This window comes from Ciconia boyciana, chromosome 7 (assembly GCF_034638445.1).
Source record: "Ciconia boyciana chromosome 7, ASM3463844v1, whole genome shotgun sequence".
NCBI lineage: Eukaryota > Metazoa > Chordata > Aves > Ciconiiformes > Ciconiidae > Ciconia > Ciconia boyciana.
Window position 1 is genome coordinate 23087460 of NC_132940.1, and position 26317 is coordinate 23113776.

Below are 26317 nucleotides of genomic sequence, written 5' to 3' on the forward strand. Positions count from 1 at the left end.
GGAGGATTTCTTCTGAAAAGAAGCAGAGAGCTCTACAGAGAAAAGAAAAGCAACTTCTTAATCTTGCTGGCAGATGGAAACCCTACTGTTCACCACTGTACAAAACAAATCCGGGAGAGACATAATTGCTCCAGTGTGTTTTAGGTATAACTTCACTTCAGTAGTAATGTCATGGGTCTTTTATTATGCTGCAACCTTGTTAGAATTAAGGGCCCTATTTGGAGGAGACCAAATAGGAGACCAAATAACTTTGGGCAAGACAGTTGTAAAACTGAGTATGGCAACTCCTTTCCTACATTTTACTGCTACAGATACCAATTTTACCAACAGTGTTTTTCTTCTTTTTTTTTTTTTTTTTAGTAATCAGAAAACACCATAGCACCAGGAAAGGTTTTATATCAAAGATTTTTTCTAGTGACATTCTAATAATAGGTGCTAGGCACAGAGATTATTTCAAGCCAAAACCACTTGGGTATTATATATGTACTTATATACAGTTACATCTCTTAAGATATACACAAAACTGAAGTTGAGAAACTTCTTTTCTGCAGAGCTTGTAAAAAGACAAAGTTTCCTGCAGCATGAATAGTCCTTTCTGGAATCCTTGTGAAGTCTCCTAAATTAAATGCAAAGATTCACGCTCTAGAGAATCTACAACACATACCAGTCATTTTGCTGTGTTGGCTGTCTGCTGCTGAAGTTGAAAGAATTATTTTACCTTAGAAACAATTAAAAAAATCTAAATTATATAGTAAAACAGACATATACATGCAGGTGTCTCTTGCACTATACTGGGACCATTTCACCTGCTGATCCCTGGGACTCCGAAAAACTTCAGCTAGGACCACTAGCTGAATCTAGTGAAATCACCCTTTGATTTAATCACTTTTGCTCACTTTGTGAATACTTATCTGAGAAAACCCTGTACATCCTCTGTTTCTGAAGGTTAATGGTGTTTTGTTAAACTATAATTAACACACAAGACTATTTCACTGTAAAATAAAGGAACAATGAAAATGTTTATATTCTTTTTCAACCTTATAAGTGAATTGATCAGTTAAAATCAAATGTGCTTTACATCACTAACAGTTCTGAGAAGAGATTCATACTTTTCTAGTTTAAAACACCTTTTTGTACAGGTTTAGACTAGCCAGATACATTAAACAGTTTTCATTCAAGAAACAGATCCATATCTTCCCAGTGTAAGTTACTAAGCAATTACAAATAAGTAACAGTGTTAAGTGTGCATCCACAAAGAAAACTCTCTTTTTGCCATCACTAGTGGGCCCAGTTCTGCATTCCTTCTGCACTTAGAACTCCCAGTAGTTTCCAAGCTTGTGGGGGGCAAAGCATAAGGAACCTTTGTATTTCCTAAGATGACTCTAAAAAGTATCTATTCTATATTAGACACAAATCTACTCGTCACTTAGACAGAAGGTCCAAAGTGTATTTCCTATATATAGCTTCATAGCCTTATTTTCAGTAAGGATTCTTAAATCTTTTTGGACTCAGATTAAGAGCTGGATTTCCATTTGCTTGAAAAAGCTTATAAATAATAAAAAGACTGATTTTTCATTTCTTGCCCATGAAATTTAAATCAGCATCACAATAGTGCATTGATGCCAGGCCCTTACAAAAAATTTATAGTGTTGAAGCCATGCCATTTCGACTAAATGAGTTTATTCATTCCAAACACATTACCAACAGATTTAGTATTAAAGGTGAGGAAGGGGAAAGGAAATCAAAGGATGTCTTTTAAAATACTGGATTTTGTTTACTTTAGCCAAGTCATAAAGCAAAAATATTTTCTAAAAAGAGCTGCTTAAGAGCTGGTGGGCACTGAGCTGACCAAGTATGAGTCACTAGTTTTCCCATTCAGTTGCTTCTCACTTCTGTAACTTTTTCTGGCTAAAGAAGAAATAACTCAAGAGCCCAATCAGATCTTCACATCCCCTTTCTTGGTACTATGAAAGACACCTCATACTTCTCTTTCTTTTTTGTGTTAAATAAAGAAACTTGAAAAAAAGTCAAGAATTTTAGGAATCTTTTGAGGTTTCTCTACAGAGAATGGATTCTGTTGTCTTAAAAAGAAGTCACTGCTATATGATTAACACTTTATATGAATACACCATGTAATGTTCTTCACATAGGGGTAGTTTATGAAAAGGCAAATGAAGAATATAGGATTTAATTTAACAGTGTTTACAAGGGCAATGATTCATATTTTACCCAGGATTTTCATTTAGTCATATTGTTTACCTGCTGTAGTATGCCATTTTATTTTATTCCTTGGTATTTTCCCTCTCCTACTTTCAAATATGAATCATGATGTCCTATTTTATCTTTTAACTACTTTAAATAAGATTAGAATACATAAAAGACGATTCAGAAATAACTCCCTTGTACTCCATTAGGGAAATTAGGTCAAATTCTACTCCCTCTGTAGTCAATGGAAAAACTCTTACTGACTTCAATAACAGATCACACAGCTCCCTGTAGTTTCTAAGCAAATGGCATACTGTATTTCAGAAAAGTTCAAGACCTAAGTTCTTTTCAGAATGCTTCTACAAAGACAAGAAGCCTGTAGTTGTACGTTTCTGAAATGTCCTTTATACAGAAGACTATAGGAAAAGATTTTTGATATAGCTTTTTAATTTTTAATACAGTTACCAAAAACAAATTAGTCTGCCTAATGTTGCCGAATATATTTCAGCAAGTACCAGATAACTTCTGTTGATTTTTCCTGGGCTGCTTGGGTTTAGATTTTCTTTTAACTTTTCATTTGCATCCAAGCCATTATGCAAAGATAACCTACGTAAATCCTACTTAATTAAGTCAGTTCTACTGTGAATGGTCGCATGAAAAGTGGCATAAGAAATCTATCATGCCTTTGCGGACAGTATTGCTTCTTGAAGAAATTTAGTTTTGACATAGTAATGAGGAACCGAATCCTTGAAGCTCTGCGAGGTTAATTCACCCTGGGTGTAACTCCACTGGAGTCCGTGAAATGGCAACAGGGATGAAATTTGACCCCTACCAATCCCTGTCAGAAATGGGGCCAGCAGGGGGCAGAAGCCCTGATTGATCTGACACCGTCAAGGCTGTGCCCAGGTATAAAGGGCTTGAATGGAAACTGATCACCTTACTGTGCTCCCTCTAGGACGCCTGTTGATTCAGAAAGTGGGAATTCAGATCGAGAAATACCTCGTTAAAATAATAAATGCATAAAAAGTAAACCTTTCTTTCCGGAGAGCTAAGCCCCTTCATGGACGTCAGACCCACAGAAAAATAAAAACCTCAATTCCAGCCAGATTGGCCTCCAGATGCGCCTGCGGGCTCCGGTGGGAGGGAGGGATGGAGGGAGGGAGGAGGGAGGAAGAGGCAGCATTTCCACCGCCGGTAGGAGAGGAAAGCGCTGCCGCCACCGGAGATTACACACTGCAGCTCCGCGAATGTGCGAGCACATCTCAAAAAGCCGGAGCGCCTCGCCGGCGCCCAGATGGGACGGCCCGGCGGGCGGCCGAGAGCTGAGCCGTGCCGGGGAGCAGTGCGGAGGGGAGAAGTGCGGGAGACGAGAGAGGTGGTGCGGGAGGGGGGCAGCGATTCCTTTCTGCTGAAGCTGCCGCCCTGCTGCTTGCCTCTTGTTCCCACTGCAAGTCGTCCGCGGGCTGCACCCTGCCCACCAGCTCCACGGACACCTAAGGGACCACTCGATCCCCCCGGGGAGGCTGCAGAGGGGGAAGGAGGCTGGGGACGGCGCCCCAGCGCTGACACCGCCCGTGCGGAGCCCAGCGACCGTCAGGCCGAGCCCCCCGAACCCCCCCCCCGCCCCGCCAGGGCATCTCCGGGCCCGGCGCTGCGCACACCACCTGCGGGGCGCCGCCACCGCCGGGAGCTGCTCTCCTCAACGCCTGGCAAAGGGCCCTTCAAATATATTTTCTCCTCCCCTCGCGTCCTGGAAAACTTTTTGCTCACTGAAACCCTTTGTAAAGGGAAAAGTAAAAAAGCGGAGAATGGAGAAAATCAGAGCGGAGAGCCTCCATCCCCCAACTTTCCCTTTCCTCGCCCCTCCGAGGAGAAGGCACATACTTGTCGCTCCTTTTCAGCCAGAACTTTGTAAACTTTAGCAGAGTAACGACTCTGTAAATTCCACAAAACTGAAAATCGTACGCACACTCCACAAACCTGAGTTTAGTGCTGGAAGAGGAGAAATCACTCTGTTCAACAAGTATTTCTTTCATCTTCCCAGCCCGCCAGTGCATCCCCTTTACTGCATTAAAACCACATCCAAAGTTAACCGCAGAGGCTGAACGGGAGCCATCCCTCCGCGGCACCTGGGAGGGACGTCCCCTGCCCGCGCTGCCAGGGGCTCCCAGCGGGTCTCCGCGCCCCGAGATGGCCCCAAGCCCCTTCGTGCCCCCTCGCCTCCCCAGCAGCGGGAGCCGCTCTGACAGGTTTCCTCCGCAACGCGGCCCCAGCCGTGCCCTGGGTCCTTCTCGCCGAGGCGGGGAGAGAGGCGACTGGATTCCCCGGCTTCCCTTTGCTTTCTTACCTCCTCTGACCTCTGCAGCCCGGAGGATAGCGAAGGTGATGAGCACGGTTACAGCCGAGTCCCAGGGCCACCTTCTCGTTTTCCACCTTGTGGACCATCTCTGCATCTCCATGCTGGGCACCCACAAGTGTGAATTAAACCCGGGCGCCTTCAGTTTATACCAGCTCCGTCCTTTCCACTATATTCCCAGAGATGATTTCTCCTATAGAGCCATACGTGATATACCAAGAGGGGTTTTCTCTCTCTCACCCCCCTCCCTCCTTCTCTGCCCGGCCCTTCGCAGGCCCCTCCGACCCGTCCTCCCTGGTGCCCTGCCTTCAGACTGAAGGGAGATGAGGGGCTTTAATCAAAATGCAAAGAGCGCCGCATCCCCCTAAAGGCTTCATCCCGTCAGAGGGCTGGGCGAGAGGCTCCCAGGGCCACCCCTGGAGCCCAACTGACAAGCCAGCCGCCGGGCGGAGGCCAATCGCGCGGCTCCCCCGGCCGCCCACAGCACCGCCCTCCGCCTCGGCGGCGGCACACCGGCCGCTCCGCGGCCGCCAGCAGCCCGCCGCCCCGCCGGCCCCCGGGACGGCGGAGAGCGGCCCTCCCGAAGGCGCTGGGGAACGGGGAACGGCGCGGCGGGAGCGAGCCGGGGGACGCCGCTGGGGTGTCCCGTCGCCAGGCCACCGCTGCCCCCGCCGCCCTCCGCCTGCCCCACCACTGCGCCGCGGGCCCCGCGCCCCCGGAGCATGCGCGGTGCCGGTGGCGCCGGCCGTGGGTCCCCTCGGAGCCGAGGGGCGGGCGGCGCGAAACGGGGATGCGTGGGGGGGCCGGAGGGATGGGCAGGGGGGCGACACTGGGGGCAAGGGGAAAGCAGGGGAAGGGGGACAGTGAGGCGAGGGGGGATGTTTGAGGGGAGAAATGTGCGTGAGAGGAGCCGGGGCCCTTCGGGCACCCCGAAACTCTGCCTGCTGGCGTTGGTGCGGCGGCAGGTCCGGCCCCGGCGGCCCGTAGCCCCTCACACCCGCTCCCAGGCGCAACTTGTTCTCACACACCCTTGGGGGACCTCCGGGGACTTCGCTTTAAGGACGCTGTAAGAAAGGAGGGAGCGGGTGATGAAGAAAGAGCCCGCCACCAAACAGCCGTCCCCATTCCCCGCCTCACCACATCCTGGAAATCGGGGAGCAAGGTTTCACAGCTCCTCCCCGAGAAACCTCCCGTTCTGACTCGTGTCCCGCTATCCCACTTGCGCAGCAATCCGTGACGGGGACCGACCTGTAGGTAGTGGAAACTTCTGGCAGATACGAGTCGTGCAGCAGCTCCGGTCGAGATCCTCCGGAGGGATCAGGTTCTGCCCTGTCTCCTCTGGGAAATGAGAGAAAACTATGGTCGCATTTTAGTAGAATTGTATATCAAATTTTTAAAATTTGCCTTCATTGAGCTCATTCTACTTGAACGCCTTACAGCAATTAATAAAGATACGGTTTATCCAGAAAATACACGTTACGTCAAATTAAATTTCGGAAGTGTATTATCCTTTTCTACAATATCTTACATTTTACTGCACTGTATTAATATACCTAGCTCTTTCTCTCCTTGATTTTCTGAAATAGTTGGTATCATTGTCATTAGATTTACAAATGAGGGGGCTGAGGTGCATAGCACAGTTACATCTAAGCTCCCTTAAATGCTGTGCATTGGGTGCTGTTCTATGAAGGGATAAATAAGGTTATTCTGGCACTTCCAGTAGTTAGCCACAGTACACCATGGAGCACCAAAATGCTATGTCTATCCCACTTTTCTGTATCAAAGCTTACTCCTTCAGAACTGGTCTTAACAGTTGTCTGTCTTAAACCCTAACCACGTACAGGTCCCCAAAAGTCAGGAACCGATTATTAGTACTATTATTGTTGCCCTACCGTCTGTGTTGTTCTCAATCATTTACTAGATGCTTCCTAGAACAGATAAAGTTAATTCCTTGATGTTTCATCCTCCTTCGTTACATCAGTACGTACTGCCAACAGCAGTTTATTCTTTTTACTTAATACTGTGTCATTGGAAAATCTCATATGCCATGAAGTTTCAAGTTTCCTCTTGATGCTTATAATTTACACATCTTTCTGTCACCAGCATTCTTGCTGTTTCCAGTCTCTTATCACACGTTGCCTCTCTGATGGTTTTTTTTGAGCCTTCCTATTAGCCTAAATGAATACAGCTAAACTGTATCCTAGCAAAAAAGGAAAATTTCTGTCTCTGCCCAAGAGAGGGAATGGAAATATTTCAGATAGGTGGTGAAAAAGAATAGGTATTCTCACAGTGTAGAGAATAGTAATTTAACACAGTGCCCTTACAGTTATTTAAATTTTAGGAGATGTGGTTCAGCCCCAAAAGTGTCAGTGGAAAGATACCCACTGATTTTTGTGGTCCTCCATCAATCCAAAGCAGAACAAATAGGACAAAATGCTGAGTTTTAGATCCCCACAAGGCATTAGAAAGAAAATATATTAATCCAGCTGAGGTAGCATGCTTATATTAATATACAATTCTGTATAATTCTATATCAATTCTAGTACCAGAACCGCATTTTTTTAGAGCTAGCTCAGTTATTTTTGCATGCCAGCATATCAAGCCACACAGACATGTAATAAATTACCATCAGATTCTGTGGTTACAAGAGAAAAGTTACATGCCGTTTAGGTGAAGAACCACATCTTGCAGCCTGTCAAATTCAGTATTTAAGGACTATTGATTTTCATTTAACTGATTTTTCTTAGTTATTGTTTGTAATCTTCTTAATTGCCATGATGGTGTCCAGAGTGCAGTAATTGCAGTCTAGGTGCAGTGGAAATATGTCGAAAGATAGATAATAATTTAGAGCATGGATAAGCTTTATGAGCGCCATAAAATTATTCTTAAAAGGTTATTGGTAGAAAATTTCAGCACTTAGATGTAATTTCAGGAATCTGAAATGTAATTTCAGGAATCAAGAAATGTTTCTTGAATCTGAAAGAGTGTTTAAACTTGAAAATGTTTTCAGAGAAAAACAGAAGAGAAGTGAATAATGTTATTTTTTAAATCAGCTGTGATCCACAGTGGTTTGTTCTTTCCGTTGGCTTTCTTGTTCCTCATTACTCTTCAAGACAGTTTTAGTGGAAAGAAAGACTAAGCACTGTGACATTCATTATGTTCTGTCCCCAATACATCAACTCTGGCAGATTAGTCCACGTTTAAATATTAGGAATTGCTCTCTTGTATGTACACAGATGGGTCATTGTTGTATTTTGGGGCAGAGAGGGGGAGGGGTTAGGAACTATGGAGAACAGCATGTTTCCTTGGACCACTATAGCTTACAAGAAACTCACAGCAGCAGCACTTTCACATTCTTCAGACTATAGGCACTGTAATGAAATGTAACTGTAAATGTGATGTTCTTTGGCTGTCTTGCAATCATTCTGTGTTTTTCCTAGCATATTCCTTGACATCAGCAAAAGCAGGAGACTTCTATCTGTATATAAAAGGGTCATTTCACTGGGAATAAATAATGCACTGGAAGGAAGAGTATGCTATTATTGTTGGTTTCCATGTATCTCAGGGACATTGAGTTGGCTTAAACTACTTTGTTTCTAGCTTCACACAGATGTTGATGCCTTCTAAAACTTGAACTTCTTTCTCCAATTCTGTTCACAGCACAGAAGTGAATATTGCAAAATAAATGGCTGTCTTAAAAGTCATCGCCCACTGCCTTCTCTATGACTTTAATTCTTTTGATTTATGTAGGTGGGTATTTCATCCTTGTCTCATTTCTGGTGCAGATCTATGTTTTCTAAGAGTTTTCTGTTGTATGATTAATACTGGGAAGAAAAGTGAGTTGTACTGCTTCAGTGAAGTGAACACTTATAAAAAAAGATGTTTTACAAATGGAGATTAGTGGAATGATCTCTGCTAGGTGAAATGTTAATGGGCTTATTTTTGTAGTTTTAAAGGGAGAGAAATATATCAACACATGCATATAGACAAAATAAAGGACAGTGTTTCTTTCCGTGGTTCTGCCTTCAAGAAGTGTAATATACCATTTGCTACTACCAGTAATAGCTTACAGCTTCACTGAGCTCCCCTAGTTCCATTATCTAAGGTTTTGAAGGATGAAGCCATGGCTTTCTCTGTGCCTCACCAAACTCTTTGGGCTAGGGAATGGCTCAGTGTCCATTGATTCTTTCTTTCAGGTACCCAAGAATTAGGGAGGACAGATGATAGTAAAAGAAATTTGATACAAAACAGCATAGTTCAGTACTCATTAGCTCAGGTACCAAAAGACTACAGAAACATTAGCATTACTATTTTTTTCTATTGAGAATGTAAAAAAGCCTCTTCAGTTGACACCGGCAAAGCTGGAGTGGCTGGATGCAGCTGCACTGTGCAACCTTACACAGCTCCAAAAGCAGGTCTGTGATGTGGCTGCAAATTGGGTGCGTATTTGTGGCTGTATGTATATTGAAGGTTCAATTTGTACAGTTTCTGGTGAAAAATTCCTTACATTTTTAAACCGAATGTGCATTAATTGGAGTTCCTACCAGAAACACCAATGTGAGAGATTAAAACTTAGTGTTAAGGTTAGAGTTAGGGATTTAAAGGATTAAATGACGTGACTGCTGTTTGAAACAGGCAGTCTGCTGATTTGGGAAGGGGGCTGTAGTTGGTAGGAGCTTATACCTCTTTTGCTGCAGGGGTTTATCCCCTTTTTGTTAATATGGTTAACGTTGAGAGTTAAAAATGTAAACCATCAAAATTGCATCCTGTTCTTCAGGATCATGAAGATAACAGGTTTGGATAAAAGCAAGACAGTAACCTGTGTTATCTTTTACTTTAGGGATGATCCCTCATAAATAAATAAGTGTAGTCCTTCTGCCAGAACTTGGTTGATGGAACAAGGGATATTTTCATCTTTAAAAGAGTTTGACAATAAAACAAAGGCTCAAGTCCTCACCTAGAAAACCAGGAAAATTAAACTTCTTTTGTGCTCTGAAAGTGAATTGTGGATAAGGTACAAAGAAGATAAGCAGAATAACATGTGGTACACAATTCCTAACTAGAACCTTTTCACAGTCTTCTCCAAATTCTTCTCACAGTTTTCTAGGCAAATTCTAGGCCAGTTGATTGCTTCCTCCTTTTGCAGTAACATGTAGTTTACAATGTAGGATTGCCAAATCTTTCTGGATAGCGAGGCCAGATTCAAGCTGCTACTGGTCCCATTTGGAGCTGCTGCTTTTCTGGTAGCTGCTTGTCTCTCTGCTCCCAGTAGCCATTCCTTCCTTTCCCATTGTCTGCTCCTAAGTCCTCCTCCCTTTCTGCATCTGGCGTCACTTCCTGCTCCCCTCTAGAGTTCTCTGGGAGAGAACATAAAGGATCATGGTGTTTTTCTTCAGTTTTAGGACTCACCGGCCAGGTTTCATAAAATTAGCATTAGGATAGGGTTAAGTCAGGGTTTTGGCATATGAAGTGTAAAGATACTAGTTTTTTGTAGGACATTAAAATAGGAGGGAAATTTCCCTCCTATTTTAGGAAGGAAATTTCCCATTTCATTTGGAAATGAAATTATCAAGAACTCTAATGTGGATCTAACAGTTCCTCCAGAAGCTTGAAGGGGCCTGGGTCAGAAAACCTATTACTTCTTACAGTTTTATACTATAGTACATAGCCCTAGTCTTTCCATAATTTATATATGAGAGGTTATATATGGGGTTTGGTCACAGTCTGGGAAATTTTCTTTTGGTTTTGAATTTGGATTTTGTAGACTCTGCAGAGATTGCTGTTGATAGAAACCAATACCTGATGAAGTCTCTCCCTGTAGGCATTCATGTCCCTGTTAACAATAAGAAAAGGGAAAAGATTTGGTACAGGGTTAGGGCTGAGGATTTTGAAGTCTTAAGAAACTATATTGTTCCTGGACCCTACTGACCCTTGGAGATAGTAATTATATTGATAGAAACCTGTGCCCTGAGCTGTATCAGTCCTATAGGAACTAGTAGACTATCTGTTCAGGAGGTAGATATACAGTTAGGTTTAGGCTGCAGGTTTTAGCAAAGAGCTCAGGGTATGATACCTTTCTACAAGTTCCCCCAAAGTTAAGTGCGTTGGTAGAAACCATTGACTAATATTGGCTTTAACTATGGGGGTTACTCCCTTATGTGCTAGTTAATTCAAGATATAGTTAGTGTTCAAGTAATAGTGTTAGGGTTTGAGAATCCTAACTGTCCTAAACCCTGAGTAATGCTCAACTATGAAGGACTGCCAAAGATGAGTAGCAGGGAGGTATTAATAGAATCTGATGTACTGTGTTGCAATTTCCTGTAGAAATTGGTGTCTTTCCTAAAAATAAAACTACTATTAGAAATGAGTTTAATGGTGATACTTACATTCTAAATTGTCACAATTTCCACTTGTATTTTGAACCTGTGGGAAACAAGGAGATAAGACGGAGGTAAGCATTGACAGAAGCCAGTGCCTTATACCAATTGATAGAAAATAATGCCTTGGTCTCCTGTAGGCTGAGAATAAGTCTAGTGTTAGGCAGAGGGTTTAAGGCTTAGGAGAATAAAGCATCGACAGGTAAAATCATTTCTCATAAATGCAAAAATCTTGGCAGCAAGCTTTGTGCTAATGTAGTTAGCAGCCAAAGCTTTTCGTCGTTTTCTTCCTCAAGAGAAAATAATATTTCTACACCAGATGGAGAAACAAGCTAAGGGTCTATATTTTGTTTTACAGTTGGAATTCATTCTCTACATCTGAACAAGACTTTTGTTACACTTGAGGTTAGGTTTTTTAATATAATGTGTCTGCATCCCTGAGTAATATTCTATTCTGCAGGGTCCCCTGCAGGTAAGCATAGAAACAGTACAAATGAAAACCAGAGACTGATGTTGTCTTATATTACATCAGTAGGTTCCTATGTATAAATTAAAAATTAGTGTTGGACTCTGCAGAGGTTACAGAGGTGAGAATTGGTCAGATACTGCTAGAAGCCTTATATTGCCTTTTTCTCTGTCAGTCTCTGTAGGAATACTTGCCCTGGGAGAGTGTTGTTAGTGTTTAAAACAGGTTAAGGGTAGGGTTTGGAAATGGGTGACTAAGTATACAGAGCATACCTTATGGTAGAATCTACAGTGTTCCCAGAAATAACAATTAATAAGACTCAGCTCATATGAATAGAAGCCATTGGCTTTTCCTCTAGTAGTTGATCCTGAGTTATTAATAATGCGAGAGTTAGAGTTGGAGGTATAGGAATTTAGGATTAATGTTTGGGAATCTTTAAACTGAATCTAGTAAATAAAATGGGCCAAGGACCATTCTGTGGCCCTGAGGTGTCTGATCTTCTGGATAGCATTGAGATTAGATCTACTATCTAGAATTCAATTTATTGCTAGTCTCTGGAAGGTTCTTAGGGGCAGGAAAGACACCAGTGATGCTACAAGCTGATGCCATTTGTTCTCTTTCAGTAATGATTTACTGTCTTTCAGGTTAAGATTAGGGAAGTGTCAAGACCCTAGTTCACCATCAGTTTTTACAGATCTGAAGAGTTAGGAAAGTTGCTGTCAACAGGAGCAGAGGTTTAGGTGAGGACTCAACAACATAATTTATAGACAACCCAGTTGATTGGACCTAGAGATACAAAGTGGTCTGGTATTGTCAAGATCCAGTATCTTATTTTCACTTTACTATCTTTTTTGTCTGCCAAGCTTATATACAGTTGTCATTAAGGTTACACTACAAAAGATGACTTTCAGGAGACTGGGTTATTGCTGGGAAATATGAAGCAGCTTATTGCTATCAGTGGCCAATGCCTTGTTTTCAGGACTGGGTATAGTGAAGGTTAGGGACAAGATTGGCTTGAAGATTAGGGTAGAAAAATAGTATTTTCAAGACCCACACTTATAGCCAGATTCTGCAAAGCTTGCAGGAATAGGATGTTGTATGGAATCAACATGAGCTTATATTCTTTTTGATAACCATACATATGCGTATAAAATTAGGGGTTGGGGTGGAGTTAGGAGGTATCATTTGGGAAATTAAAACTTGAGCATGCTGGATAATTATTGGATTCTGCATAGCTCATTGAGATAAGAACAGCTCTGATGTTTTCATGGGCCATTGTCTTAGTTCAGATATGGTGTAAGTGTTGCCAACAGATTACACCTACGGTTACAATTTGGCACAGTTTGTAAGATCCATCACCTTGCTGCAATGAAAGTAATGGTTAGGATTGGGGTTATGTTTAGTGCTTAAGGCAATAAAAATTTAAGAGTCTTGCTTCTCCCAGACACTGGAGGGCTTGCTAGTGTTACGAGAATGCTTAATCTTTTGTTTTAAGTGCTGGTTACCTAGCTATTGTCGTGTTTTAACCCCAGTCAGCAACTAAGCACCACACAGCCATTCGCTCACCCTCTCCCTCACCCCAGTGGGGGAGAGAATCGGGGAAAAAAAAAGTAAAACCCATGGGTTGAGATAAAGACAGTTTAATAGGACAGCAGAGGAAGAGAAAATAATAATAATAATGATAAAAGAATGTACAAAACAAGTGATGTACAATGCAAATGCTCACCACCTGCTGACGGATGCCCAGCCAGTCCCCAAGCAGCGATCGCTGCCCCCCGGCCAGCTCCCCCCCGTTTATATACTGAGCATGACGTCATATGGTATGGAATAGCCCTTTGGCCAGTTTGGACCAACTATCTTGGCTGTGCCCCTTCCCAGCTTCTTGTGCACCTGGCAGAGCATGGGAAGCTGAAAAGTCCTTGACTAGTGAAAACATTACTTAGCAACAACTAAAACATCAGTGTGTTATCACTATTATTCTCATACTAAATCCAAAACACAGCACTATACCAGCTACTAGGAAGAAAATTAACTCTATTCCAGCCGAAACCAGGACAGCTAAGTATTACAGTTGGGCCTGAGAAGAAATCACTTGGAGAGCCTGAATTATCAGTTGATTTTGTGTGAGCCGCAGAAATAGTAATAGGGGTCAGTCTCTTAGTTTCATGTTTGCTGTGGTTATGGTTGTGATTTAGGAAAAGAAGGATGAAGAACCCTCCCAATGTGGATTCTCTGTGCATCAAAGGGAGAGGAAAGAAACTGGTGTTATCAGAAGCTAATGCATTATTTTCAGTTTTTCTGTTGGTTTTGTTTACTTAGTCACAATGGAGATCAGGGTTGTTTGGAAAAAACTTGTTTATTGCTTGATTCTGACCTGTCTGTGCAGACAAGATGAGGGCATGTGTTGTTTTCTTGAGTCCTTTACCCCCTTGCTACTTTGATGCACACCTCCATGTCACACAGTCATCTTTCTTCGCATGTTCTACTCCTCAACCCTCCTCTTTATCAGTGTGCATCTGTATTGTTATATGAGAGGAAAAGTAACTGACTGCATTTACATAAAATCTTGCCATAATTAAGGAGAACAATTTTTTCATTAACTTTGTTCTTTTTGTTTATAGATGTAGTCTGTCAAATTTTTAATTCTCTGTGAAGGTCCTCCTTTCTTGCTTTACATAGCCTTAATATACACAAAAGTAAGCACTGGTCTGATGCTGATATGGATGACCTATTTGAGGAGCTACAGCATATGGTATGACTGGGACATTAGTTTCTCTGTGGATTGTGGATCCGTAGGACCACACATTTGTGAATGGAAGATTTTGTGACTGGAATTGTTCTGGGAATGTGCTATGTGTTTGGCCTCAGGTTAAAAGAGAATGTTAAAACGCTGTCAACCTATGCAGTTCACTGAAGAAAAGCAGCAATCACTATCCTTCCTGGTCTCATTGACTTTGTTGGATCTTAATCTTGACTGTCTTGTAGAATAGTCTGATCTTCCTGCACCTCCCTTGGTAGAGAGAAATATATTGCTGAAATAGCATTTTACAGCGTATAAACAGCACAACATTTCCATCCTGTTCAGCAAGCAGCAGGAAGTATCAAGTATCATGCAGCATTGCCAGCTCAGCTTGGTAATTTGGCTGAAGTTTTGGGGGCTTATTTCAGCCGAACTCCCTAATCTTTCAACATTCACCTACTGATACTTTATACAGAGCGCAGTGTAATTGATACAGCAACCCACCATTCCTTTTTCATTTGCATGGATTTCTTCTCAGGATCATAACTTGTTGCAATCATAATTATACTTAATTCAAGAGAAAAAAAAAAAATGTGAGTCATTAATATAAAGTGTAGTATGTCCCTAAAACATGGCATATTAAAGATACCAGAATTTTCCTCATTTAAGACAACTGAAAATGAGACATACGTGTTTGATGTAGGGATTAGTTTCTCAGTTTCTGTCTAGTTTTTAGATATTGCCATTACACTCCAGAACTGTCAAAAATCTACATTTTGATTGCTGTTTCTGAATTTATTCAATGGCCAACAAAAACTTACCTTTAATTATAAGTCTGTCGTGGTTTTGCAACACAACACTTTCAAATATTTGCCTTTAATTGCTGCTATCTAATTGGTTCCTTCATTCATTTGTTTTTACAATTTATCTGGGACTTCCTTTTGCTTCAGACCAGTTGAAACAGATACATGGGCTGGGGGAACTAACAGGGGACAGTTTGGACGGGCTCAGTTACTCTCATTGCCAACTGTTTATCTTATTATCAGACAGAGTCTCCCTGATCAGTTTGCTTTAATCAGTTTTGTTCTTGAAACAGTGGGCCAATATCTACATACCACCATGCATTTTTAATTATGACTTGTGACAAATTAAGAATGCAGATGTTTAAGTATAAAAGGCCTCTTACAATCCCTGTTCTGCATTGTTTTGTGGCATTGTTTGTATTGGGGAGTACTGGTGGCCTATCTAATACACAAGGAGGCAGTACAGGCACAGACTAATGGTCTGCATGTGTCACACACTTGTAGCATGCTTATTAGTTTCTGGCAACACTAATGGTACCACCCTCACAGTTCCTTTTAACTTGGGGAAATTAAGACAGGGAGAGAACTAAGAAGGTGAATAGCTAACAGCAAATTAATTTATGCCTAGTCATGACAGTCTTGTATTTCCTCTTCCTATGCATAGACACCTCGCAACTGAATCACTTGTTAAAGTATTTTGGAGTAGAATAAAAGTTTATCCTGTTCTATAAGAAAGAGAAAACACAGGTAACATTTCAGGCAGGCCTTCTGCCTCAGGTAGCTCCCTGTCTCATGCCTGCCCTCTCACTTGCCCAAGTTTAACAAGAGGAGGTCAAAAACATGATGTGTATATAAATAAATAAAAATAAATGAAAAAATTCATTAGTATTTTATCATTCAAGAAATATTTAAGTCCCATTATATTTAACTCATATTCCTCCAAAATAACACATCCTGTCAAAGGACTCACAGTGGTCGTCAAATGACAACTGCCTTGGAATATGAGAGTGCTGGCAGACTTGTTCAAATATTTCTCATTATCCACCTCAGTTCATAAAATAATGGCCATTTTAATAGTACTAGCTGATGAAAACTGAATCGCATGCATTATCATGCCATGTAATAATTCTTCGTTAGACATAATTCTATATTTATCACAGAAAAAAAAAGAAACCCCTTTGAGGAAAGTGGTTGAGTTATGTGTAGTAGCTTTGAAATTAAGATATGGCAAAGTTTTTAATTTGATTTCGTGCCTTTTGATTGTTTAAGATTTGAAAACTGTTTAGGGCTGACCATGCCCTTTTGAAATGTGATGCAGCCTTCAATACATAAGCCCTATCAAAGTCTTGGGGACCAGTCCCAGGAGGCCAGTGGGCTGTGTGTGTTAACAGCAGTTCCCAGAGGCATTGAGTAGTTCATGTGACAGGGAATAATGAAACAAGGATTGCACTAAAACTGCCAAATTGCCTTGAGCTTCCATCCACGGGCATGTGCCTTGAGCTTCCTGTCCATGGACGTGGATTTCTGCAGAGCACATAATTCCTCTCTCAAAGGCAATGTATTTACATGTTTTTGTGCATTTGTATGGATGTTGAAAAGGCAAGTCTCTTGAAAATATTATTTTAATCATTGTTTAATGTAGTAAAATTTGAATATTTGCATCTGATATTAGGACCCACAGAGGAGAATGTAGCAGCTCTGTGAGAATCACAAAAGAACAAGTAAATGCAGGACCAGCAGAACACCTTTGCGTACACTTTATTTCCTATAACTATTTCCTAACTTTTCTATTTGATGATATCTTGAAAATGTGATTCACCTTTTTTCTGTATAATGTGTGTTATACTAAATGATCAATATATTGATTGCTACTTCATTCACTCTTAGTGGTATTCATCTCCCTTTAACACTTTAAAAAACATATCAAACAGGTGCTCACAATGCTTCAATAACTCTACTGCAGTCTGTAATAATCTCGGCTGCCCATATTTTGACTTTTTTCTCCAGAAAGTGATTATTTTTTAGTCAATACCATGAAAATTATTAACTTTATCAGAAAAATGTCAAGTTTTTCTTTGAACATGTATCTTCAAAGCAGCAGTGGGTGTCCAAGCCCTGCTGTCTGCCAGGCACATTGCCCAAACGATAAAATAATTAGATTCATTTGTAGCCAGTCTGGACTGAAGCAAAAAGTAATGAGGTCTACTAGCAGAGTGATAGTTGAGAAAGACGAAAACAGTAAACTGGAAAAAGATATAATACATTCTTAGAAACAAAATGTGAAACTTTATATTAAAATCTAGCTTAATTTATTAATATTAATTTCATGATATACTATAAAATAGGCAATAAAAAGATAGGAATATGAAAGTTCACATTTGGAATCTTAGTTAAAGAAATGCAGGTTCCATTACATTGCTTCTTCCACTACTATATTATTCTATGAGTTATGTGATCCTGACACTCAAGATTAAAGTACTAGGCTACTGATTATTGAGTTATCATAATAATAAGTAAATTTCATACTAGATAACAATCTTCAGTAGATGCTAGTGGGTCCAGAATTCAATTATTTCAGTATTAAATTTGTTCTGGTAGTTTTCACATAGTTTATGAGAATGTAAATATTTTGCTTATTTATATACTGAAAATTCTACGGGTGTAATGAAAAAAATTTTGATGAATTTATACATAATGCCTCGAGATTAGATTGCTAAAGCAAAACATCGATCAGAATAAAATCTGAACATTTCAAAATGTAGTACTGTCAAATGACTATAAAACAAGTTGCAAAATTTCTGAAATACAGTTGGCAAAATAATGAAGATTGAAATATGCCTATTTATTTGTACTGCTGTCAGACATCGAAACCAGGAATCACTTCTCTGTGCCAGGTGCAGTATTAGTGTAGATTCTCAGTGTTCAAAGAAATCAAGATTCAGATATGCTTATAGCATCTACAGTGTATGTTTGCAGATTCTGAAGTGTAGGAGGCAATGATTACTCTATTTTATGCTAAGGATTAATTTATTGTATCCAGATTGATTCCAGATGATGACTGCAGTAATTTTCCAAAATTTATTATATGGTTTAGTCTTCTAATTCGCTACCAAATTATAATCAGATATGAGAGCGAGACTGAGAAATTGAGAAAAAAAAAATATTTGACTCCAAATATTGATTATTTAGCTACCTTGCTGTCATCCCCAGATTGCTCAGAATCCTTCAATCCTCCTAAAGATAGACCTTAAGGATCATCACATTTGCAGACAATAGTCTTTTCAAAATTGGGCTTTGTTATGCCAATAGGATTGTATACATCTGTTTTTATTTTTAGGTATGTAAAAAGCTCAAAATTCATTCCAGATGATATACAGCAATCTTGTCTTTTACTTTCCCCTAGGTAAGAACATCCAGCCTATCTTAACCATAAATACTGTTTCTGTTCTTTATTTATTCCCACATCTGCAAGCCAGCTATGACTCTGATCCTTCTATTTTGGCAGGTGCTTAATTTTTAAGTATGTAAGTATATCTGTGTACCCCATTGGGGTACATCTATATATATATATAGATAGATAGATAGGTATATTTTTCTCCACAGGACTAGTTCCAACTACTACAAGGTAGCTAGACATTTCTAGAACTGTATGTAAGTGGTGGTTTTTTTATATATGAAAAGTGGAATCAATATATATTTCTTGGGCATCTGTATGGTGGCTAAGACACAGATAAACTGGACTGATGTTACTATTATTTTCAGTTGGAGGAGAGTTGAAGTGGATGAAAAAAAGGGGAAAAAAAGGATGATTAGTTCACTGTAGATACTCTTCTGTTGGACCCAAAATGATTACGGTATTGAAAAACCTGGAAAGACCTATAGGAAGGGGGAGTGAGAAAGGCTTATTTCCAGTGCTCTGCTTTGGGAGAGAAAAACCACTAAATGAAAATGGATGTTCAGTCTCCATCATTCAGTGATGCCTGTGCTGCTAATGCCCAGGGAAAGAGATTGATGAAATATTGATGCTAAAACCCAGTAGAACAATCTCAGATAGTATCTAAGATAAGCTCCAGTCTTGCAGTTTTAGCTTTTGAAATAATCCTTTAAATTCCTACAAACCTATGGTAAATTGCACCTAATTGAATAGGATCAGAATTTCCCACATTTTAAGATATTGAGACAAGTGTCTTCATGAATATAAGCAAGCATAACTATTGACTTCAGTGGATTCATGTCAGATTATTAGAGCTCCGAATTTGGCCTGTTTGCCTTTGGAGCCTGAAGTGAATGTTTTGTGAAGGACAGTGTTGCAAGAAAGATGCATTTTGACAGGAGTGAGAATAATGAACAGGCAGCTGGAAATACCTGGGCATGTTATGCTTCTTGGCAGACTTCACAAGCAGTAGAGCTGCTGACTTCGGAGTTGCCTGTGGGTCTGTCACTTTGTTCATCTCTGTCAGGGCTGATTTTTCAGAACTACTTTGTCTCCAAGGCATCATTTCCCCGATGGCTTACTTTAGCCTGTAAGGAATTTACATGTTATCATCTGCTTTGAATATGCCTTAAATTCCCAAGAAAACTCTGGAGCTGTTTCTTTATTAGAAAAAGTAATGGGAAAGAGATGGTAGCTTGTCATCCCGTTATTTGTTTAGAAACATAATTTTTGATAGTATATCTTTATGATATGTTTCTATAACTCACTGGACTTACTGTTTTTGAGAAAAAATAATTTAGAAAGACTCATGAAATTACCCTATAAAATGAAGCTGCTAATTTATTTAATATTAGTTGCCTTTACACTATTAGTCACATTGTGAAATTTAATCTAATACTGCATTGAGAAAGAGGAACACAATGTTTTAAAAATTGTGGTGATTGAGAGAGCAATAGTACACTGTCACAGCAGATATTCATAAAATTTCAAACACCTACATTGATCAGACAATAAAAAAAGGAATGAAAGAATGCACAGTTTGATTTCAAACATGTCAAGCTAGTACAGTCTACTAACTTTGAAACCTGACCACAAGTTTGCATTACCCACTTTTTCTGTTTAATTTCCAGCTGTGGGAGCCACAGGAATGGGCTGCAGGCATGGGAATGCTGCTGCTGTCCCTTCAACAGGGAGTTTCCCTGTTCCTGACTTCCCCTCCCCAAAGGCAAAATGGTCTGGCCTGTAAAACAGTGGCTTCTTTCTATGCAGAAGACAGCAGGAAGAAATGCAGGAATTATTTTGTTTCTGAAAGATTCCCCTTAAAAATGTTCAGTGCTTTGCTTCCTCTCTCACTTGTTAGGTCTCTCACTTCAAAAAATGTGTTCATCCTCATTTCTTAAAAACTTGCTGCTTTTATTTAATCAGATTAAAACTGTGTGTTCAGAGGGTCATAATTTGGTAGATAACTCAGATCCAAGGTTTTCAATAATTTGTTTGGAGAAGAGTTAAGTGTCAAGAATTAATAAAAATTAAAGCCCGTGCCAGCCTTCCATAGGTCTATGCCAAACCTATGTTTGGGGAGTTAAAAAAAAAAAAAAAACCACAACCAAAAAACCCCCAAAATTGGCAAACTGTCTTAATACCAGTAAAGGCCATTTCATGGGAAAAGATGACCTGTCTCAAAAAACAAGCTCTGCCCTGCTGTTCCATCTCCATTAAAGCATTGTTGTCTGCAAGAGAAACATGCTCTTCTATCCATCCAGCAAATATTTGAGCGTGAAATTAAAAAGTCTCATTTTAAGTGAAAAGAACAGACATCAGTGAGCTCTGCTTGATTAAGCACATGTTGAAGGAAAGCCTTGTGGAGCTCTACATATGAGAACTTCTAAGGATTCTCCACTGCCGTGGTACTGCCAGGAAGCACAACCAGGGAGGGCTGAGTGGTACAGGACATCCTGCTGCACTGAGAAAGTAGGGAAGCTAAATTCAGCAGTCACATAATTTTAAAGTTAACAATTAACAGTTGAGCACTGTTTTTTCATCCATGGTGTCATGGAAGGTGTATTGTGTCACTTATTTGATCACAGCTTATTGTGTGCAACATTTTATAAAAAGGTGAAAATAGGCTTAATGAAGGATTTATTCAGTTCAGGTGAACTTTTCCAAAGGTAGGGGATGGTAGGGCTTCCCTGAAAGTAGTTTCTGAGTGTTATGGGCCATGCTCAGCTGGCAAAGCTTCTGCAACTCAGTGCAAGCAGCTGGGGAGTTTGCAGAGGACCTGGGAAATTCTCATAAGAGGCAGGGGGCAGCCATATAGTTACACATGAAGGGACAAGGAAAGTCTTCTTAGACTCTAAAAAAAGGAATGCTGACTTTGTAGTAATCCAAGAATTGAAAACTGCTGGACCTGGGAGCAGGATTTGGATGTACAGGTTCTAAGGGTAGGGAGGACATTGTTTAAAAAATGTTGTATTTGAACATGTCTCTTTCAACAGATTTACATTTCATCTAGTTGTAAAAGTTACCTTGTTCCAGTTTGGGTTGTACTAAAACCTAGCTTAGGAATTGAAAATGTTTATCAGCTTTTGAAGTACCAGTTTTAAGGAAAAGGTGCAGATAGTTCTGCCTTAAAGTCCTGGCTTGCTTACTGCCCTGTCACACAGGGTTGTAAGAGCAGTGCCCTCCAAGGCAAATATGTTGATGCTTGTGGTGAAGCTAAGCTGGAACTGTCTCTTCACCTGATAGTTAGCATATGGCTGTTGGTATGGCTATGATGAATTATGGAGTCATGTGATAAACTTCACTTATTGTGTCTTTGTGATTTCACCTGCATTTGTCTCTTCAGCCAGCCTCCCACAACATGCCTGTAACATTCCAAACCTTTGAGCAGTCTTAGTCAGCTGATTCTTTCTTTAAATAAACTGCCACAAAAATTCACCTTTCCCACCTTCCCTATGCCAGCTGTGGTGTTTCATCTCACAGTTATGCTGATGTGAAGTCCAGAAGGGCAATGGTCCATTTTTGACCAATGTTGAATTGCTTTGAGTCAGTCTGTTAGAGCAAGAAACAAGCAGTGAAAGCTAGAACTAGGAGACTGGTATCATTAAAAAGGGGAAATTACACTGAGTTAATGAGTCCTGAGATGCCAGAACTTAAAGCCTAACATTCTTATGTAAAATAAAAAAGATTTGGTTGCTTTTAAAAGCAACCAATAAATACAACTTCTCAGTTATACTATTTCTCTTCTTCCAAAGTATGCAAAATGAGACTCATCAGAGTAAGGCAGTCTGTTTTGCAGTCACAGAAATTTTAAAATATAACTCAATTTAAATGTTTTAAGTTGAGGAAAATATCTAAAAACGCAATATGCTTTCTCTAAAAGGATATATATCTGTGTGGCTTACCATGAAGTTTTTATCACTGTTAACCCCAGCCAGCAACTAAGTACCACATAGCCACTCACTCGCTCCCCCCCAGTGAGACGGGGGAGGGAATCAGAAGAGTAAAAGTGAGAAAACTCATGGGTTGAGATAAAGACAGTTTAATAGGTAAAGCAAAAGCTATGCACCCAAGCAAAGCAAAATAAGGAATTCATTCACTACCTCCCATGGGCAGGCAGGTGTTCAGCCATCTCCAGGGAAGCAAGCCTCCATCACGCATAATGGTTACTTGGGAAGACAAATGCCATCTCCCTCTTCCTTCTTCTTCCCCCAGCTTTATATACTGAGCATGATGTCATATGGTATGGAACATCCCTTTGGTCAGTTGGGGTCAGCTGTCCCAGCTGTGTCCCTTGCCATGTTCTTGTGCACCCCCAGCCTACTCGCTGGTGGGGTGGGGTGAGAAGCAGAAAAGGCCTTGACTCTGTGTAAGCACTGCTCAGCAATAATGGAAACATCTCTGTATTATCAACACTGTTTTCAGCATGAATCCAAAACATAGCCCCATACTAGCTACTAGGAAGAAAACTAACTCTATCCCAGTCAAAACCAGCACAATCACTCATCACTGGGCCATAACTGGTGTAATTTGGCTGTAAATCCTGCTGTGGTGAATCATATAGACTTAACTTCCTTTCCACTCTGTGTATCTAGATACATACTGTATAATAAGTATTCAGAAACTGGTGGTAAAGAAGAAAGCTAATGACAAGCTTGAGTTCTCAAACACAAATATCTCTAAGAATTTTAATTTAGAGCATAATCTCATCCTCATACCAGTTTTACATGGTTGATTAAATAGACTTAGGTCCATATAAATCATCAATAAGTGATATCAGAAGCACATGATTTGGTGTTCATTAACTGAGGTTATGCTATTAATTTCCTCATTATAAATCTAAGAAAATCAATATTTCATAAATATAGATTTTTTTTTTCCATATATCCTTATCAGGATGGATTACTATAACCATATTATGAAATTTTGTGTTCCTTGCCAATATGTTACTCGGAGTCCTTTGCCATTGTTTTTTGACAGGTGCAAAAATGGGTCATTGTTTACTGCTTCAGTATTGTATTATTCAACAACAGTCTTAAAGGGTAAGTTAATTCTGTATGCTTATATTCCATATTTTCAGTTGCATTTTCTTAAAATTTACTGGTTTTGTAATTCCTATAAATCACTGCCATTTTACATTGGTTAGGGTAATGGCAAGAGGCAGGCGAACACTTCTTTTCATAATTTTCTAGCATTTCAATTCTACTTTTTCACAAGGAGAAAACAAACAAAAATACCAATGACATATAAAGTTTATTACCATTTGTTCCAAAATTATGAAGAAATAAAAGATTTGGTGACAAAATGGAAGTTGTTCCTGGGCTCTTTTCTATTTTTGGTTGTGTTGTTTTTCCTGTTTCTCACTTGAAAAATGGTTTGTGGTGGAGGAAGGGAAAAGGATACAAAAAATTAAAAATATCTACCTAAATAATATTTAGGCAAAGATGCTATTTCTATTCCAAAAGGTTTTCAGTGTAGAACATCCATTTAGATTTACTAGTATCAGTTTCCCCTTTGCTAGCGTTCTTCAGTTACTAACACTGAATTGCATGTTAAATGAGCATTTTTAATTTATCTGTAAAATGACAGAGGAAAAATTGGTTCAGATTTATTAAAGGTACAAGTTAAAAATTAATTGAAAAACCTATTCCTAGAAAATGGTCTCATTCAGAATTAAACTGTGTGCATAACTAATGTGTTTTAGAAGGAAAGTGACTTAAATTACAGCTAATTATGGAGACTAATTCTGAATAAATTTGTCTACTTAGCCTTTTGATATGTTGTTTGCAGTGCGATTTTGAAAATTAATTTAGATTGTTTTCCCAAGTGACCCTGTAAAGATTGACTTGGATGTAGTTCTTAATCACTAGTTTATTCCTATTACTCGGGTGGTATAGAAAATGGACATTCTCTGTGAACTATCCACAGTAGAATCTGTAATTTTTTTTTTATTCTGCAAAGAAAAGGTTCAATTTCATGTCTGAAAATAACTAAGATAGTGGTGTTAATAATCCTATATAATATGAGATTGATAAATAATTTGAAACGTTAGGAAAATAATTTCACAGTAACAAATGTACAATTGATGATATTAACTGGTAGTATGGGTTTGATGAACAAGCAGAAAAGGAATCATTATCACAACATTGTTTATCTCTGTAATGTTATAATATCAGAAGAGAGGTAAGCAAATGCTTGCTGTAGCTGTAGTCCCCTGTTATAATTATGCATAAAAATATATAAAATAACTAATCCAGAGGGACTTTCCAAGTATTTTTAGAACCTTAACTTTTTGCTGTCATGTTTGTGGGGAAAGCTGAGAAGAGATTTGAAATGTATAGATGAAGTGAAACCATAGCAAACCATATAGCTATAGGCTGACATTGTGAATATTTTCTAAGCTGGGATAGTAATCTGCATTTGAGTTATCCCTATAGGCATTTACAGTAATATGATAAGGAATAAAATAGTAGATTCTTGCCTTGTTAAGTAGTGGTGAAAGCAAGTAAGACTGGGTAGTCTTACTCGGGAGTCTTACTGGCCTAGCAGGCTTTCATTCAAAGCAATAAAGTGAGGGTTCTAAACTTGTATTTTAGTAAAATGCCAAATAACCTAATTTATAAATGGGTAATATCAAGATTGTGGATTGTTGGAAAACCTGCCTAACAAACTGGACAAGTTATTTACTCCCTTTTCTAAATCTTAACTGGATTTCCTTCTCAGGGCTGAAAAATATTTCAGCCACCATGTTGCATGTAAATCAAGTCAGGATCTGCACCCCTTTGACTTCTTGCCTTGGTCTTTCTATTCACCTGTGCAGGATCTGAAGACTGACTCATACTGTGATTCTCTAGAAAGCAGAGCACATATCTCCCTTGGGAGTGTTTAAAATACAAGTCACAATTGTGTCTGTCAGTACAAATAAAATTTCTTTTATTTGCTGTCAGGCAGGCATCCATCTAACCATATACTTAAACTCCAGTTACAGTTGTTAGTATCTCTAGGTAAAGCTTCCCAGCCCGTCCTGGTATTGTGAAGAACATGAAGTCATGGCTGATTTAAAAGCATTTTAAATAAAATAGATACAGCTTGCTGTTTTCTGTCTTTCTTCTTCTGTTACTGAGCAATGTTCTTAAGTAATTATTTTAAATCATAAATTCAGGCTGTAAGACTGAATTAGCTGAATGTTTCAAGCATTCTGCTATTTCATCTCCAAGGTAATGATTTCACAAATGTTATTTTTGTGGAACACACTGGCTTAAATTTGAATGTACAAAGGACTGTTTCTATAACCTTTCCTCACGTTGACTTGTACTTCCACATTCAACTAGTTATACTTATGCCCAGAGTGGGTATATATTTAAGTTGGAAATTGACTTAAAATAATACTAATGACCTGAAATGGGAAGCTTGGATTGTATAAAGTAGTTTAGTCCATGAAAGAAGATTAAAATGGCAATGGGAGAAGGAAAATGTTGGTAACTGAAATATGGAATTAAGAATTGGTCATAGAGAGTATGACCCGTTTACCAACAAGAAAGAAGGAAAACCCATGATGAATTGCTTTAGAATAGGGTAGACCAGCCATTTTCTGAGAGCTAGTACGATAGTAGATCTGTCTTCTGGATGACTAGAAATGTGTTTTTTATGGCACAATTGTTTTTTAGGTATTTTAAAGGGAAAGCTTTGGTTTATTTTAAGTTTTTATGTAGGGTAGTACACAGACAGCCACACCATACTGTATATAAGGCACATGGACAAAACAATACACATTTGAAGTCTTGGTAAACACACTATCAAATCTACACATAGTTGATTCATTTAGAATTTGTTGCTGGGCTAAACATAGGGTCTCCAGCTTCTGAAACAAAAGCTCTGTTATGAAGCAAAAGAAACAGCTCCCTGAGCTCAAGCCAGCTGAGTTTGTTATATTCAGT

The 26317-nt window shown here is 39.6% G+C and overlaps 1 protein-coding gene and 1 long non-coding RNA gene across 4 annotated transcripts in view; both read right to left on the reverse strand.

Annotated features, from left to right (window-relative positions):
- Positions 1-4973, reverse strand: part of COL11A1 (collagen type XI alpha 1 chain) — a 163475-nt gene extending 158502 nt beyond the window's left edge. For 2 of the 3 annotated variants that reach the window (XM_072868973.1, XM_072868972.1), the window contains exon 1: positions 4553-4972. In XM_072868973.1, coding sequence (XP_072725074.1) covers positions 4553-4664 — 112 coding nt within the window. In that variant the 5' untranslated portion in view covers positions 4665-4972. Of the gene's footprint in view, positions 1-4552 lie in introns of all 3 variants that reach the window. The other variant, XM_072868974.1, reaches the window with a different exon arrangement.
- A 4649-nt stretch (positions 4974-9622) lies between these two features.
- LOC140654994 (uncharacterized) lies at positions 9623-22584 on the reverse strand. The gene is made up of 5 exons (XR_012043598.1): positions 22484-22584; positions 19313-19468; positions 10948-10984; positions 10361-10394; positions 9623-9918 (listed from the first exon to the last, which is right to left on the reverse strand). It is a non-coding gene; the product is annotated as an uncharacterized lncRNA (long non-coding RNA).
- Between the last annotated feature and the right edge of the window lie 3733 nt (positions 22585-26317).